Genomic DNA, 14,497 nt, shown 5'->3' with positions numbered 1-14,497 from the left:
CAACTCTCTGGCCAGGAGACACAAAAAACACAGCCTGGGGCTGATTACACCCTGCTTACTGTCGCAAACTTAGAGGGGTTTGGGGTGGTCAGAGGTCTTGGTTTTCGAACACTCAAGCCCTCCCCCCCCCCGTCCAGTAGTACTGCCACCACCCTGTATGTGCCAGTGCCTCAGTCCAGGGTCACTGAGACCCTCTAGGCTTAACCCTTGCAGGCACTGAGCTCTTTCTCCAGTTAAAGCTTCAGACCTCAAGTTACTAGACCTCAGTGAGTACTTGGTAGCTTGCTGAACAGCTAAGACAGGATTCTGAACCTTTGTCCCCAACTGACAAAGAAACAACTTGGTAAAAGAGATTTTGGTTTATTAAGTACATAAGGTTACATAAAGTTACAGTAAGGCAGCAAATGCTAGAGGCATAAACATCTAGGAAACATATCAGCAATAAAATAATAAAGCTAGCTGGCTATCTCTATTAATCCCTATCTCTCACCTGGGTCAGTTACTCTTGTAGATCTCTTAGCTCCAGGCTACCTGTGAGGCCAGATGCCCATGGCGAATGGGCTCCCAACATACAGAATGTTGCACCCAAAAACTCTGCTCAAGAAAGACCCGGACACATCCCTTGGGGCACTCATTATTATACTTCTCATGCTAATAGTACTGAGGTGACTTCATACTTATTTAGACTGCACAATCAGAAACTTTTGAGGACTGAACCTTCTTGAAGTGCTAGCCCTCTTAGTTCTTACCCCTCCCAACTAGAGATCCACAGCTGCATTGCATTCCGGCGCCCCTCAGTCTACTGAGGTGTTAAACATTCCAATGGGTTGTAATTCTTGTTGCCTGTCCTTTCTGGCCAGCAAAGGAGAGACAACAATCTTTGTGTTTCTTTACTCACATTCTTGCAGCTGGGAACTGCTAGCCACTTCTCCGTTACTGACTTAGTTTGGTTCAGGCTCCACATGCTAGCCAAGGCCTAACATGTACATATCCATGACACTGACCTTTTTGAATCATCCAGGAAGAGATCTGTCTTGGTTTGCTCTGAAAAGGCCTGCAAAGAAGACAGAGAGAGAGAGAGAGAGAGAGAGAGAGAGAGAGAGAGAAAGAGAGATCAGACCAGACTTGCTCCGTGGCTGGGACCCCCCTGCCTTGAGACTGGAGCAATGTAGTTGCCTGTGACAAGACAGGGAGGCTCAGGAGGCCCAACGCCTTTGGTATCCCTTGAGCACCTGCATCAGAGCCTTCTCCTGCCATCATGCCTTACCTCTGTCCGAAGTCCAGGGAAGTTGAGGAACGAGCTCTCCAGAAGTGAGGAGTCCAGACAATTGTCAATCTCCAAGGACTGCTGGTCTGACTGGGTCAGAAACTGGCTGACAGACACCTGAAAGCAAGAGGAGAATGCTCAAAGGAGAAGCAGAGGAGAAGGATAGTTTCAGCCACATCACTGCACCAAGACAGAAGGGAGAGCAAAGTGCTCTCGTGGTGGAAAGTCTCTCAACCTTGTTCTGAGAGGAAGAGAGAGGCATCCAGCTCTCTACATTTTAACATGGCTGCCAAGATGGGCAGGGAGCATTGTGAGGATGGCCACTAGTGTCAGGCAGATGTTCTCACAGAACTGGCCAGGACTGCACTAACTCAGTTGTCCAATCAACCGAAGTAGCACCATCATGTCCCCGCTTCCCCTGAGAAAGGGATGGTGGAGCAAGGTTGATTGCTTCAAGCACTGATATTTGTATGGGTTTGGAAGGGAGGGTCAGCACCGACATACCCTCTAAGAAGGCCATCAGGTGGCTGTGCAGGGGCGGGTCTGGAGCACTTGGCAATGACACTATCAATGTTGTGGAGCTCTGGAGAACCAAGAGGAAAGCTTCAAGGGGCCTGAATTCGAGCTGCACTGCTATGCAGCTTCCAGGGAAGGCTGGACAGCACCTGCCCTCTACCTTCATCCTCATCAGACCTCTGAAATCTGAACCAAATCTATATATTGGAGAGGTGCCTCTGTTCATGTCATTTACTCTCTTTTTGGCACAAAGTTGTTGGCTTTTGGGGGGGAAAACCTAATATGTGCAAAGAAATACAATAGACCCTCACTATCCACAGGGATTTATTCCAGGAACCCCTGAGGATACCAAGCTCCATAGATAATTAAAACTGCAGGGAGGGGCAGATGACAAACCAGAAGTGCCTCTCAGAAGCCTCTGGGAGGCCTGCTGAAGCCCTCCAGTGCAAGGCTTGTGATCTGCATTGAGTCAAATTCATGGATCGCAAAATCATGGCTCAAAAGGGGCCCCTGTAAATCACTTCTTTTAATTCAAATTTTTTTCAAGTCAATTTCGCAAAACTGACACAAAGTCACAGTCAGTCCAAAATCATCCTTAAGCTTCCAGAAGTCAACAAACTGCCTCTCTGACGTTTATATAAGATAACAAGCCACAGACACTGGCTCTGTACAGTTACTTTTATAACACTGAGACAGTTCATTGTGTTTATACTTTTTGCAACAGCAAACAAGGCAAGGATCAAAGCAGCTTTCTCCGTTGATTATCCTAATAAATGAAAGAATCCAACAGTCTTATAACTTTTCACGAGCTGAAAAGTTCCAATTCTTTTAATTGCCAATTCTTTTAACTCCAAATTCTGGAACCTTGGGCAACCCCCCCCCCCCCCCAAAAAAAAAAAATTGGGATGAAATCTGCAGAGGTGTAACTACATCTCCAAAATCTGTATCCACCTTATGGGGAGTAACACGTTATTAACCACAAAATAAATTTAAAAAAATATCTCTTATTACTGCAAATCAAAATTGCATCCTGTGAAGTTTGGCCCTCAGTCAAATTTACTCCTGTGATCAACAAAGATTAAACTATAAATAAGAAGACAAGAGTCTTCTTGTGCATTCAATCTTGTGCATGAATTCTTTGGGACTAGTGTGTCTCTGGCTTTCAGTGCTAACACGCACACAGGCTCCCCACAGCATTACCTTGCTTCGCGCCATTCGGAAGAGGAACAGGAGGACCAGGTACAGAGGATAGACCACCAAGCTGGACACCAAGCCAACCACAACAGTCTCGCCACTGACTGGGATCAAGGTGGAAACAGCCACATTGCTGGAAGAGAAGGGATAAGAGAGTGGCAGGACTCAAACCTGTCAGGAAGCCACATCCTTGGCCCAGGAAAGCCTTGGTTCCAGAGGCCTTTTCCAGAGGTCATTGCTCAGTTCCAGATCTATCACCCACCAAACTCACTGGCCTTCTCTCCCACTTTCCTCTTCACCCCTTTGAGCATGTCTGTAATGCAATGCTCAAGTCTGAATCTGCGGAACACCTGGCCTTTATGTATTGAAAAGGGGAGTGGATGGAGGAAAAGTCCATCACAGATTACACAGGTCTGCAAAAAAAAATTTTTGGACAGCTGTTTTGGTTTTGTTGACTGATTCTTACATTTTTTGGTGCGCTGAATCCAAAAACGATAGCAGTTTTGTCCTGGGACGTCAGGTTTTCGAACAAACGGTGGTCATCGTTTTAAAAAATCTCTTAATGCAAATATTTTATTTGCATGAAAAATATTAACTCGTTTGCACAGGTGACAACAAAATTAACACCACACTCAAGTAGATTGCTTGTGAAATCGTCTTTTTTAAAACTCTAAACTTCTTTTTGAGCTTTTCCTCTTGTAGGTGGCTTCTGGAAGATCCCTATACAACATCCAGCAGTAGTCAGCCATCATCGTTACACTCCATTTCCCTTGATACCTTCTTTCCATTTCTTTTATATCTTGATGGAAACGTCCTCCCTGCTCTTCACTCACTGCTCCCAAATTTTCAGGAAAATAGTCAAGGTGTGAGTTGAGAAAATGGACTTTTAAGCTCATGGAGCAACCAAGCTTGTGGAACGCTTTCAACATTGTTTCCACCATTTCCTTGTAATTTGGGTCATTTTGGTTTCCCAAAAAGTTATTTATGACCACAGTAAAGGCAACCCACACTTCTTTTTGAGTTGGAGTCATTGAACTGATGAAGTCTTTGTCGGATATGAGTTTTCTAATATCCGGGCCAACAAAAACCCCCTCTTTCAGTTTTGCCTCCGTTAAACCTGGAAACTTGGATCCCAAGTACTTGAAGCATTCGCTATCTTTGGGAAGTGCCTTAACAAATTGCTTCATTAATCCTAATTTTATATGGAGTGGTGGTAATAAAACCTTCTCAGGGGGTACCAATGTATCTCTGAGAACATTCTTTTCACCAACAACTAGAGTTCTTGGTGGCCAATTTTTTTGCTTCCAGTGATTTTGTCGGTCTCTACTGTCCCATAAACATAGAAAACAAGGGTATTTGGTGTACCCAGCCTGTTGTCCCAGAGCATACACAATACTTTTAAATCCCCACATACCAACCAGTTTTGGTTTTGATAACCCACTTTCTTGAGTACCAACTCCAAGTTCTCATAAATCTCCTTCAAGTACACCGAAGGAGCAACAGGAATGGATGCATAACGGCCACCATTGTGAAGTAAAACTGCTTTTAAGCTTCTTTTGGAAGAGTCAATGAAAAGCCTCCATTCAGAAGAATCATACTGAATGTGGAACTGAGCCATCAACCCCTCTAAGTCAGAGCAAAACACCAAATTGCCCTCATGAAAAAAGTAAGACAGCAAGCACACTCAACAATGCAGTGACAATGCAGCAACAATGCATCAGGACCAATAAACATGTATTTTCATGTTTTTGGGAGCACTGGCAGTGAAAATAAATTTGTTTTTCCATGTTCAGTTTTTTCCCCCCAAGTATAATGAATTTGAAATTTAGCAATTTCCAGCTACCTGTTTGACCAGGCACATTTCGATTGTGAAAAAACCTGACGTCCCAGGAAAAAATGGTGGTCATTTTCGAATTCAGCGCACCAAAAAACATAAGAATCAGATAAAATTATGAAAACAGCTTTTTGGTTGCAGACCTGTGTTACAAGCCATGATGGGTATGTGCAACTTCCTGCTTTCAGAAACAGGTTGTCTGACATGCCTGACTGGGGTAAGGGAGTGGCAACAGAATGCCGGTCTCTTATTGTCTTGGGTGCTCTCTGAGGCGTCTGGTGGGCCACTGTGAAATACAGGAAGCTGGACTAGCTGGGCATTGGCCTGATCCAGCAGGGCTCTTCTGATGTTCTTATGTTCAAATATAGAGCAGGATTGGGGTCCCTGGATCAGGGAGGTCTCATATCCTGCTTTGGGCATTTTATGATCTACAGACAATCAGGTGGAAGCAGGCAAGGGAGGCAACAAGTAAACTCATGGCCTGCTCCAATCACAACATGCAGGAGATTAGGATTAGGGACTGTCTGAAAAGGCCCTCCCATCTCCCATGACATCTCCCATGCAAGACAGACATCTCCCATGCAAGCTGAATGCCACCTTCTTGCTCTCTCACGTCTCATGAAACCTGAACTTGGATCAAGCCCTTTGATCTTCCTCCAGAGGAAGCACCCCAAGCTGGGCATCAGCGATAGCCCCACAGTTGGAAGAAAGGAAGTCCCTGTGACAAGCGGCCATCACTAACCCCACACACCCTCCCAGCTGCTCGAGGAGAGAGGACTGGCTGCTACAAGCACACCTGAAATTGACATCTCCGACAGCACCGTACCACACAGCGTTGGCGCAGAGGAAGAGGAAGAGGAGGAGGCAGCAGCAGGAGGCTCTCTGGACACGGGTGAAGCGGCTGCGAGGGGGACGGTCCCACAGTGACAGCCAGATGTGCTTCTCAAAGAATCCCCGCTGCAACTCGCCAACAAAGATCCGCGCAAATCTTCTCAAATCGGTCTCGCCTATGGGGTGGCATAAAGGGGGTGCAGCGGTCAATCGAAGGGCCAGTTCGAAAATAGCAGCCCCCGCAGGGGTATTATGCTCGCAGTGAAGGGCATGTCATCCCATCCTGGTGGGACTTCAAAGCAGTCACCACTATCAGCTGGAGTCCAGCTGGTGCCTTCCTTTCTCCTTCAGAAAGGTAGATTCAAAACCACAGCTTCTGTGGATTTTCTAGGCAGATTTCAGTCTTTTTGGATTTTCGAGGCAGATCCAGGGTTCAGATGAGCTCCACCCTTACTTACTGGCAGCAAAGACCTCCCTCTCCACCAAGCCGTCGTTCTCCTCGCTCTCCACAGACAGCCAATCGTTCACCAGAAAGTGGTAGCTCTTGCAGGTCTGCAAATCTCTGACAATGACATGTTGTAGGTACCATGACGGATTGAGCCCTAAGCACCAAGGAGGGATGGAAGGAGGGGAAAGAAAGAGACACACACACACACACAAGTTTGGGATGTGTTCTTTTATCTACTTTTGAGATAAAAATAGATACACGATATATCTTTTGAGATATACCACCACTAATTCTCAAATATTTTAAACCACAGTGTTTTGGAAACTTTGAAAATCTTAAGAATGAAGCTTGTATTTGATGCCAGCTATACAGTTTTGGAAGCTGATATTCATCTCTATTATGTTCCTCATTCTGCTTTCATAGTTCAGACACTACTAAACCAAAGTACTTATACTCCCTGCAAAGTGCTAGCCATGAGCTGTGTCATAGAATTGTAAGAGCTGGAAGTGATCCACGAGGTCATCTAGTCCAGCCTCCTGCTTTTAACAGGAAATCCTCTAGAGCATCTCCAGCAGGCGCCTGTCGAGCCTCTACCTGAAGATCTCCAGTGAGGAAGACTCCACCACTTCACTGGGCAACCTGTTCCACTGCCGAACTATCCCTGCTGTCAAGAACTTCTTCCTGAGGCCCACTCAAAATTCCTCTCTTGCAGTTTGTCGCCATTGGATCTAGTTTTACTCTCAGGCAGTTAAAAACAGGTCTGCCCTTCTTCCATCTGACAGCACTTCAGGTCTTTAAAGAGCACTCCCAAATCCCGTCAGCCTTCTCTTCTCCAGGTTAAACACACCAAATTCCCTCAACCTTTTCTCGTAGGGCTTGTTCTCCAGCCCTCTGATCATCCTCGTCGCTCTTCTCAGAACCTGCTTCAGTTTGGCTGCATCTTTCCTAAAGTGTGGTGTCCAAAACTGGAGACAGTACTCTGACGCAAGAGTGTCTCCTGGCTTCAAAGGGATGATGGGAAAGAGAATGGGAGGAACCACTGACAACAAAAGAGAAGACCATTTGCAGAATCATTCTGCTGATATGCCTAAATTCTAGCCCTTTCCCCAGACAAACTTTTTTTAAACTTTGGGGGAGAGAAGAAGAAACATGTTCGCCAAGTTCACGTGGGAGAGCTTTCAAGTTGAAAGCATACAAACCAGGTAGAGAGGGGAAGGAGACTGGATTTCCTCCAAATTGGAGGGGATGTATGCCCCCAAGTATGGAGCAAAAGTGGGTGCTTGGAGTTACAGGTGGGCACCATCAAGCGCAGGTAGTCCAAGGGAAAACGACATAGCACCAGCTTCCAATTTTGAGGACGGGGGGGGGGGGTTGGCCTATTTCTCCTTCATCACGGTCACCCAGTCACCACAGTGTTCATCTTCTTTTTCTGGGCACAAACCGTACCACCCAGAACGCTCCTTTCTCTATGGACTTCACACTCGGAGAGAGAAGGCAAACAAGCCACAACGCCAAGGAAGAGCAGCAGGGCACGGGGCCCACACCTGCTGAGCAGGTGCCTGACAAAACTAACCCTGACTGTACACTCCTCTCCCTTGCCAACACACACATTGTGCTTCCTGCACAAAAATCTTGCAAGTTCATTTGAGCCAATGCGAGGCAGTTCGAGTACGTGTCTGATGCCCCCAACGACTGGGCTGAAGCACCATTCAGACTCTGATACGTAGCAGGGGAAGAGTCAATGGTCCGTGTTCATCCCAGCAGCTGCTCACTGGCTGTTGTGTCTAGTTTTTCTTTTTAATCAGAGAGCTCCTCCAGGACAAGAAATTATCTGTTCATTTCTTTTACCACCACATAAAACCAGTTTGTGCCCTCACAAAGCCTCTTCTTTTTTTCCTAGTAGAAAAGCGATCCATGAAATCCTAACAGATCCTGCAAAGACTCAGGCCCACAGGCTCAAGCTGGGCTGCCCAGCCTACTACAGCTGCCTCTGTCCACCCTCACCTTTGTTGTCGTGCCAGATCCGGATTTTCCACACACTGCCCAGGCTCTGTTCTGTGGCGATCTGGAAGATGTCGAGGCTGTTGCGCTGGAAGGCGTTCTCGCTGTCCAGGTGCCGGTGCCCAGATTTGTTGGCCATTCCGTACAGAGTGATCCCCACATGGGCCGTTGTCCCTGCGAGTAAGAAGGGTGTGTACAGCTTAAGGAGAAGCAGCTCAGCTTTGCCCATTGCACTTAACCTGCATCATGCATGTACCAGTTACAGCTTAAGCCTTGTATGGCTTCCAAAAGATGCACAGTTTAGCCTCCTGCTATGATTCAACCAACCCATAGCATGACCACTTTGAGAGGGTCCCCCAGCAGTCACCATGGGGCAACTCAGATCTGTGCCAGCTCTACAGCTGGTGCAAGTCCATGTGAAATGTGAATGTGGGTCAGAGCCAGGTAGGGGACCAGGATTAGGCAGGGGATGCTGCCAACTCTTCCCAGGCACAATCCTTCTTCCCAGGTACAATCTGCGCTCCTCCCTGCCCCACCATGTTCCATCACCAGGAACACTGGCAGATCTTTGGCATTCTGCCAGCACACTGGAGGCTGCTTTGGCCTCCTTGCTGGTGTACCAGTAGTGTGTGCCGGTGGCCCACAGGTGCATGATGTTGGTGGCTGCTTTACAACTGTCCTAAAGCAGTCATTACTGGTGCAACGTGTGTTCTGCCGGCCCACTTAGAATTGGGCCATAAATCATAGAAATGAAGAAGGGTTCCAACTAAAACTACTATCAAAACTCAACTTGCCACCAGGACTAATTGCTGTTGGTTTTTCAAGTTTTGAGAAAGAGCCACCGCATCCTTGTGGACGGTCTATATATACTATGCAGAAGGACAGGGCCTCTGATAATGATGCTGCACCCCTGCTGCTATCCAGAGCTCTTCTGCGGACTGGTTATTATTTACCAGTCACTGTTTCTCCACCGTGATGTTCCACACCCAGGAATCACCTCACACCAGACTTGGGCGGGGTGGCAGACAGGGTTGGCTGAATTCACAGTCTGCTTCCTCTCCAAAGGAGAGCGACTCTCTTCTTTGGAGAGAGTCATTAACTTGCTAGATTCCCACAGGGAGGGGATGTTTGACCTGGATCTTCTCTCCACAGTACGGCTGAAAATGTTTGGGTGGGGTCATTTTGCCCCACTCACAGCTCGACCACTTCAGTGACGCATTCCTCCCAAGGCGCATACCAAGTATCAGTCCACTTTCAGCAAACCAGTGGCATCACCAAGGATGACTTGCTCCACTGGTGCATGCTGCATTCCTGGGGACTGGGGGCTGCACTCAAGGGTCCCTTGAGTACTTCTGCAGTGTCTTTTTAAACAGTCAAAATACTGAATGCATGAACAAAGAAATGAACATACAGGACTTCAAATAATTAAAGAATGCAGGCAGAGCCCCCTGAAGCACTTGGGTTCCCTGGCATGCAATCACCAGGCTCAGACCACAGGTGAGGATCCTATGATGCCTGCCTTCACGCTGAAAACAAGGCCTCTTCTGTGGCTGCTACAGAATACACACAAGTTAATACTTGAGACTTCAGAGGTCCCCACAGCCGCTACTAACCTGACCCCGTACCCCAGCCTGTTTTCACCAGGATCTCATATTTGTACAGCCCATTCTTCCCACAGAACGGGATCACCCCCACTCTGTGAATGTCAATCAGATCCAGCTTATGCACGATCAAAGCTGCCACAGAGTACGTCACGACGCAAATGGCGCATGTCAACAGGACGATGTAGTTGAGCCCTGGGCCTGGAGGCTGAGCAAAAGAAAAGAGACAGGTCTTCGTTCCATTTGAGTCTCCTGAAAACTAATTTGCAAATATTAAATCTGAGCATGTTCTCCCAGGATTCCAAGACTGACTTGCTCCTCCAGCTCTCCCCCTCTTTGATTTCACTCACAGGCCGTAAGAACTGGACAGAGTGTGGTGGGACAAAGAGGCTTGCAGCAAAAGCTGTCAGGTGTTGGGTTAGGCACACAGCCTTCTCTGGAGTGGCCCCTTCCAAGGGAGCTATGCCTTCTGTCTTCCAGCGCTTCTCCTCTTCGCTGAAGTACTGGCACAAGGAGCTGTACAGACCCACAGTCACTTCCACAGGAGACCAGGCGAAGTGGTTGGTGATGTTCAGGTTATAGTCCCTCCCTGCAATGTCATCAGTGCTAACAAGAGAGACAGAGAGAGGACAACTGAACAAGAGAGGCACTAGAGGGTGACTAACAGGAAGTCCCTCTTGCTTCGTGTTAGTCTCTCTGTAAAGTTCAGGCAGGCTTGTTGAGTTCAGGCAGGTTCTTCAGTTAAGGAAGAATGCCGCAAGTGCTACTACAGTAAACAAAGATATTTGTAACGGGTGCATAGGAGGGCCGAAATCTATATACTGTTCTCATGTATCTGTGGTTTCTTTATCCATGGAGGGCCCCCCAGTACAGAACCCCCTTGGATACAGGGCCCACCTGTACTTATGCTGGCTGATGGGCCTACAATAGCTGCATGCTTTCCTCCCCATTTACCCTCCCAGCTGGTATCCAATCTCTTCTCCTTGGGTCCATATCTAAATTGCAAGCATCCCAGGGTAGAGGCCTGCCTGCTTTTCCACTGTAAAGGCACCTGCGCATTGATGGAATAATCATCACCACCACCATCATCCCCAATCAAGTTACATCTTCCCCTTCTCCTATGGGCCAACCTGGTTGCTTTGTACATGAGAGTAAAGGGGCCCCAGAGGCAGAGTGAGCCCTTTTCCTGTCACCCCATTCACCCTGGAGGTTCCACTTACACAGGGGGGACAAAGAAGGTGTAATGCTGGTGGTCCCTGTCCATATCGTCCAAGTGGATCCTCTTGGAGGTGGTGCAGTTGGACTCCTGGGGCTCTGGCGAGTGGTAGAGGCAGACAGCAATGAAGGGCTCTGGTTCACTCAAGACATAGCGGTCTGGAGAGGAAAGCAGAGTGGGACATCACAAGGGGTGGCAGCACAACAGCTCATTGCCATACATTCATGCTGCACACTTGTTGAATATCACCAACATTTCAGAGTGGACAAGAGGCCTCAGGCAAGACACTCTCAGTCTCAGCCCCCACAAGCAACACAGAGGCACATCCTGGCATCCTCACAGTGCTGTTGCAAGGATTACTAAGATGCAGGTGCAAAGAGTTAGGAACACTGTAAGGCACTATTTAACTGATAATTATTTTTGATTATTCCTTACTATTAGCAAGTTTCTGGGTGGGCAGAAACCTGACAAAACAAACGTAAGAATATACATTGGGTCCTGGAGCGCCTACCATTTAAGACACTGAAGGCGACCTGGAAATACAGCCCTGCTTCTCTGTTGCTGTTCTCCATGGTAACCACCACATTCACTGAGCTGCTTTCCTCGACTACAACTGTCCCCACAGTGATGTTCTTTGGACCAGGGTCCAGCACCATCACTGTGATGGCCTTCTCTGCATCCAGGCTCCCAACAGGGATTTCGGTTCCGTTGCTGTTCTGGAACTCCATCGATGCCACCTCGGAGGAGATGGTGTAGTTTGGGATGTAGCCAAAGGGGAAAGGGTTGTAGTCAACCCGGATCATGACCTGGACCACATCTGTCAGGTCAGAGAAGGTGGCGTTGAAAGCTGGCGGGATGGAGAACTGGCAGTCAGGGTGGTCCTCATAGCAGAGCAGGTTGAGCGGGTCAGACCGCTTCCCTTTGGCCGTGATGTTGCTCCCTACCAGCTCGAGCGGCTCCTCGTTGAGGACCCGCGACTTCATCAGGATACGCATCAGGTCCGTGGACAAAGAGTATGCTTTAGAGGCCACGTGCACACGATACGGAGCGCCGTACTGTTCCTGCGGCTTAGACTCCTGAGGGACTGCGTTGACGAGGTGGATCAAGTCCCCTGCAGAGAAAGTGGGAAAGACCATTGCTGGGAGGTGACCAGCAGGGCGGCAACACGCAATGAATCAACTAACGCTATGAGCACAAGCGAAACATGTGCATCTCTCCACCACCCTGATTAGGACCTAAGCACCTCCTCCTTCCCCTCCCACACCAAATCTGATGGGGAACATGAAGAAACTCCAGGGAAGGCAATGCTGGTCTGTGGGAATCAATGACAGTACTTTATCAAACCCAGACATTCAAGCAAACTAAAAGGTCTTGCATTTGCCTGCTGCTGGTGCCCGTTTGTGGTCTCGAGAACTGCTGTAATACAGGAACATCTACTCCGTATTCCCAGTTTTGCCGAAAAATACCAAGAATGGCATTTCCTTTCAACCCAGGAAAGCAGGGATTCATTGATTAGTGTAAATGACTTCTCAAGGAAAATTATATTCAGTTCCTTCAGGAGGTCAACTACTTTCAAAGCTGAAGGTCTGCAATACAGGGGGTACAAAAACCATGGGGGGGAGGGTTGCTGCACCATAAGGGCCCACTGGGGTTGTGCCAGGCCCTCCAGAGGTCATGCTGACCTTGCAGGCTCTTCAGAAGGCCTCCCAGAAGCTACTGGAAGCTGCTTCCGGCCCATGTCTGCAACTTTGGGTCGCATGCGGGAGGTGGGAGTGGGCCGTGGGCCTTCCCCTACCTCAAAACACCTCCCGCACATGACTACAAGCCACGGATGTAAACCAAAAGTCGCTTCCGGTTGTGTCCGGGAGGCCCTCTGAGCAGATGCCAAGCCATCAGATAAAGTGTCCACTGTATAAGCATTTATTTAAATCTTTGCAAGTTTGTTAACTTTGTCCCAGTTAACAGCCATCTTGAACCTGTGTTCAAGTGGTCCTGTGTTTGAGCTTCCAGCTGGATGCATGGGAAGCACCACTCCCCCCGAAGTGAATGTCCAGGGTTGTGCAGGGCTGTGTATGTCACGCATGCTGCTAGCACAATACCCCCAACTATCACAGATGGGTAGGAGACAGGGATGCACTGAACCATGCAAGCAGCCCCCCCCCCCCAAAAAAAAGCCTTGGCTTCCTTTCAACCAGGGCTCCCATGGGACAAGAACTGACCCATTATGCTGAGGATGTTGTCTGCAATGGTGGTTGGCGTCATGGTCCCTTGCATGGTCTCCCCCTGGAGAATGACCATCATGCTTTCCAGCTTCCTCAAGGTTCTGCTCAGGCACGGTTGACACACAAACTCCTTGTTGGCCACCTGCAAACACAAAAGCAGCATTCCTCGGTTTTGCGCCCAGCCACTTGCATTCCTAGACTCTGTGGGGTTAGTGTACAGTTTCTGGGCTCTGTCACTTGACTGTTCCCTGGACCGGGGCACCCACAAACCTGCCCATAAGAGCCAAGAGCCTTTGGCTCTCTTGGTGAGACAGGTGCTCAGCAGCAGACTGCCTCCGTGCAGCGCTTGTCTCCTCTGCAAAATGGAGCAGGGAAGAAACAGCAGGGTCTCTCCTCTCTACTCCTCAGCAGAAATGAGCTAAACACTCCTGCCCTCTGCAGACGCCACAGAATTCACAGAGATGGCTGATGGCGACCACAAACAACGGCTGACTCTTAATTTAAATCTGTATCCCTGGCTTATAGTCCTAATTTATTTATTATTACAGAGGTTGGCACGGAGCCCGTAACAGAGGGGCTTTCCCAAGGCTATCTGGCAAGCCCACCAAAGTGGCAGAGCTCGAGTTCACCAGTTGCTCCAGCAGTGGAAGGCAAAGTCACCCACCGTGCACTGAGCCAGAGCTGCAGTGATCTGCTGGATGTCATCCACCGTGTTGACGTTTAAGGAAATCAGGGTCTCCGTGATGTTCCTCCGGGTCCAGGCGCAAAGGTGAGCTTCGTTCTCTCCTTCCGGTTCCAAGGGCATGCAGAGCTCATACTTGGGGTGAGAATAAAATTTGATAAAGAAATATTACATCGATCAGGCCATCGGCCCAGCTTCCCGTATCTCACAGCGGCCCACCAAATGCCCCAGGGAGCACACCAAATAACAAGAGACCTGCATCCTGGTGCCCTCCCTTGCATTGGCATTCTGACATTCTTCAGGAGCAACGCTTTCTCTCATACAGTGGTGGGCATCTTCAGAAAGCAAGTAGGAGAACCTAAAACTTTTCCCTTGTGGGGTAAATAACTTTAAATAACCCACAAGGTGGGTGGGGATAGGATAACCTCTAAGATTTTAATTAGTATGATCATGTGGGCTAACCCCTCCTTCCTCCCTTAGTGTTGTTGTCCTATTCTGATTTGTAACAGTCAATGTTCCCTAATGGCTAATACTGTTTTCTTTTTTTTCCAATAGGAGAGCCTAATAATGACCCCCCTGCCCCCATCTAGTTGAGACATGATTCCATTTCCAAAATTTTCTGGCAAGATAGGAGAGGAATGGGAAAAGGCAACATAAGGGGATGGAGGAGATCTGGTCTTCTTAA

General features: G+C 48.3%; 1 protein-coding gene across 3 annotated transcripts in view; it reads right to left on the bottom strand.

The window, feature by feature from the left end:
* The window catches only part of PKD1 (polycystin 1, transient receptor potential channel interacting), a 91,350-nt gene that overhangs the window by 25,927 nt on the left and 50,926 nt on the right, over nucleotides 1-14,497 (bottom strand). For all 3 annotated transcript variants that reach the window (XM_066640787.1, XM_066640788.1, XM_066640790.1), the window contains 12 exons: nucleotides 13,795-13,947; nucleotides 13,128-13,272; nucleotides 11,420-12,019; nucleotides 10,913-11,066; nucleotides 10,043-10,298; nucleotides 9,705-9,900; nucleotides 8,095-8,265; nucleotides 6,101-6,244; nucleotides 5,608-5,818; nucleotides 2,984-3,110; nucleotides 1,268-1,384; nucleotides 1,005-1,054 (listed from right to left, as the gene is read on the bottom strand). In XM_066640787.1, coding sequence (XP_066496884.1) covers nucleotides 1,005-1,054; nucleotides 1,268-1,384; nucleotides 2,984-3,110; nucleotides 5,608-5,818; nucleotides 6,101-6,244; nucleotides 8,095-8,265; nucleotides 9,705-9,900; nucleotides 10,043-10,298; nucleotides 10,913-11,066; nucleotides 11,420-12,019; nucleotides 13,128-13,272; nucleotides 13,795-13,947 — 2,324 coding nt within the window. The remainder of the gene's footprint in view (nucleotides 1-1,004; nucleotides 1,055-1,267; nucleotides 1,385-2,983; nucleotides 3,111-5,607; nucleotides 5,819-6,100; nucleotides 6,245-8,094; nucleotides 8,266-9,704; nucleotides 9,901-10,042; nucleotides 10,299-10,912; nucleotides 11,067-11,419; nucleotides 12,020-13,127; nucleotides 13,273-13,794; nucleotides 13,948-14,497) is intronic.

Source organism: Tiliqua scincoides, chromosome 13, assembly GCF_035046505.1.
Source record: "Tiliqua scincoides isolate rTilSci1 chromosome 13, rTilSci1.hap2, whole genome shotgun sequence".
In the NCBI taxonomy this organism is placed as follows: Eukaryota; Metazoa; Chordata; class Lepidosauria; order Squamata; family Scincidae; genus Tiliqua; species Tiliqua scincoides.
The sequence above is the reverse complement of the archived record's forward strand: the minus strand, read 5'-3'. Positions and strand labels throughout refer to the sequence as shown.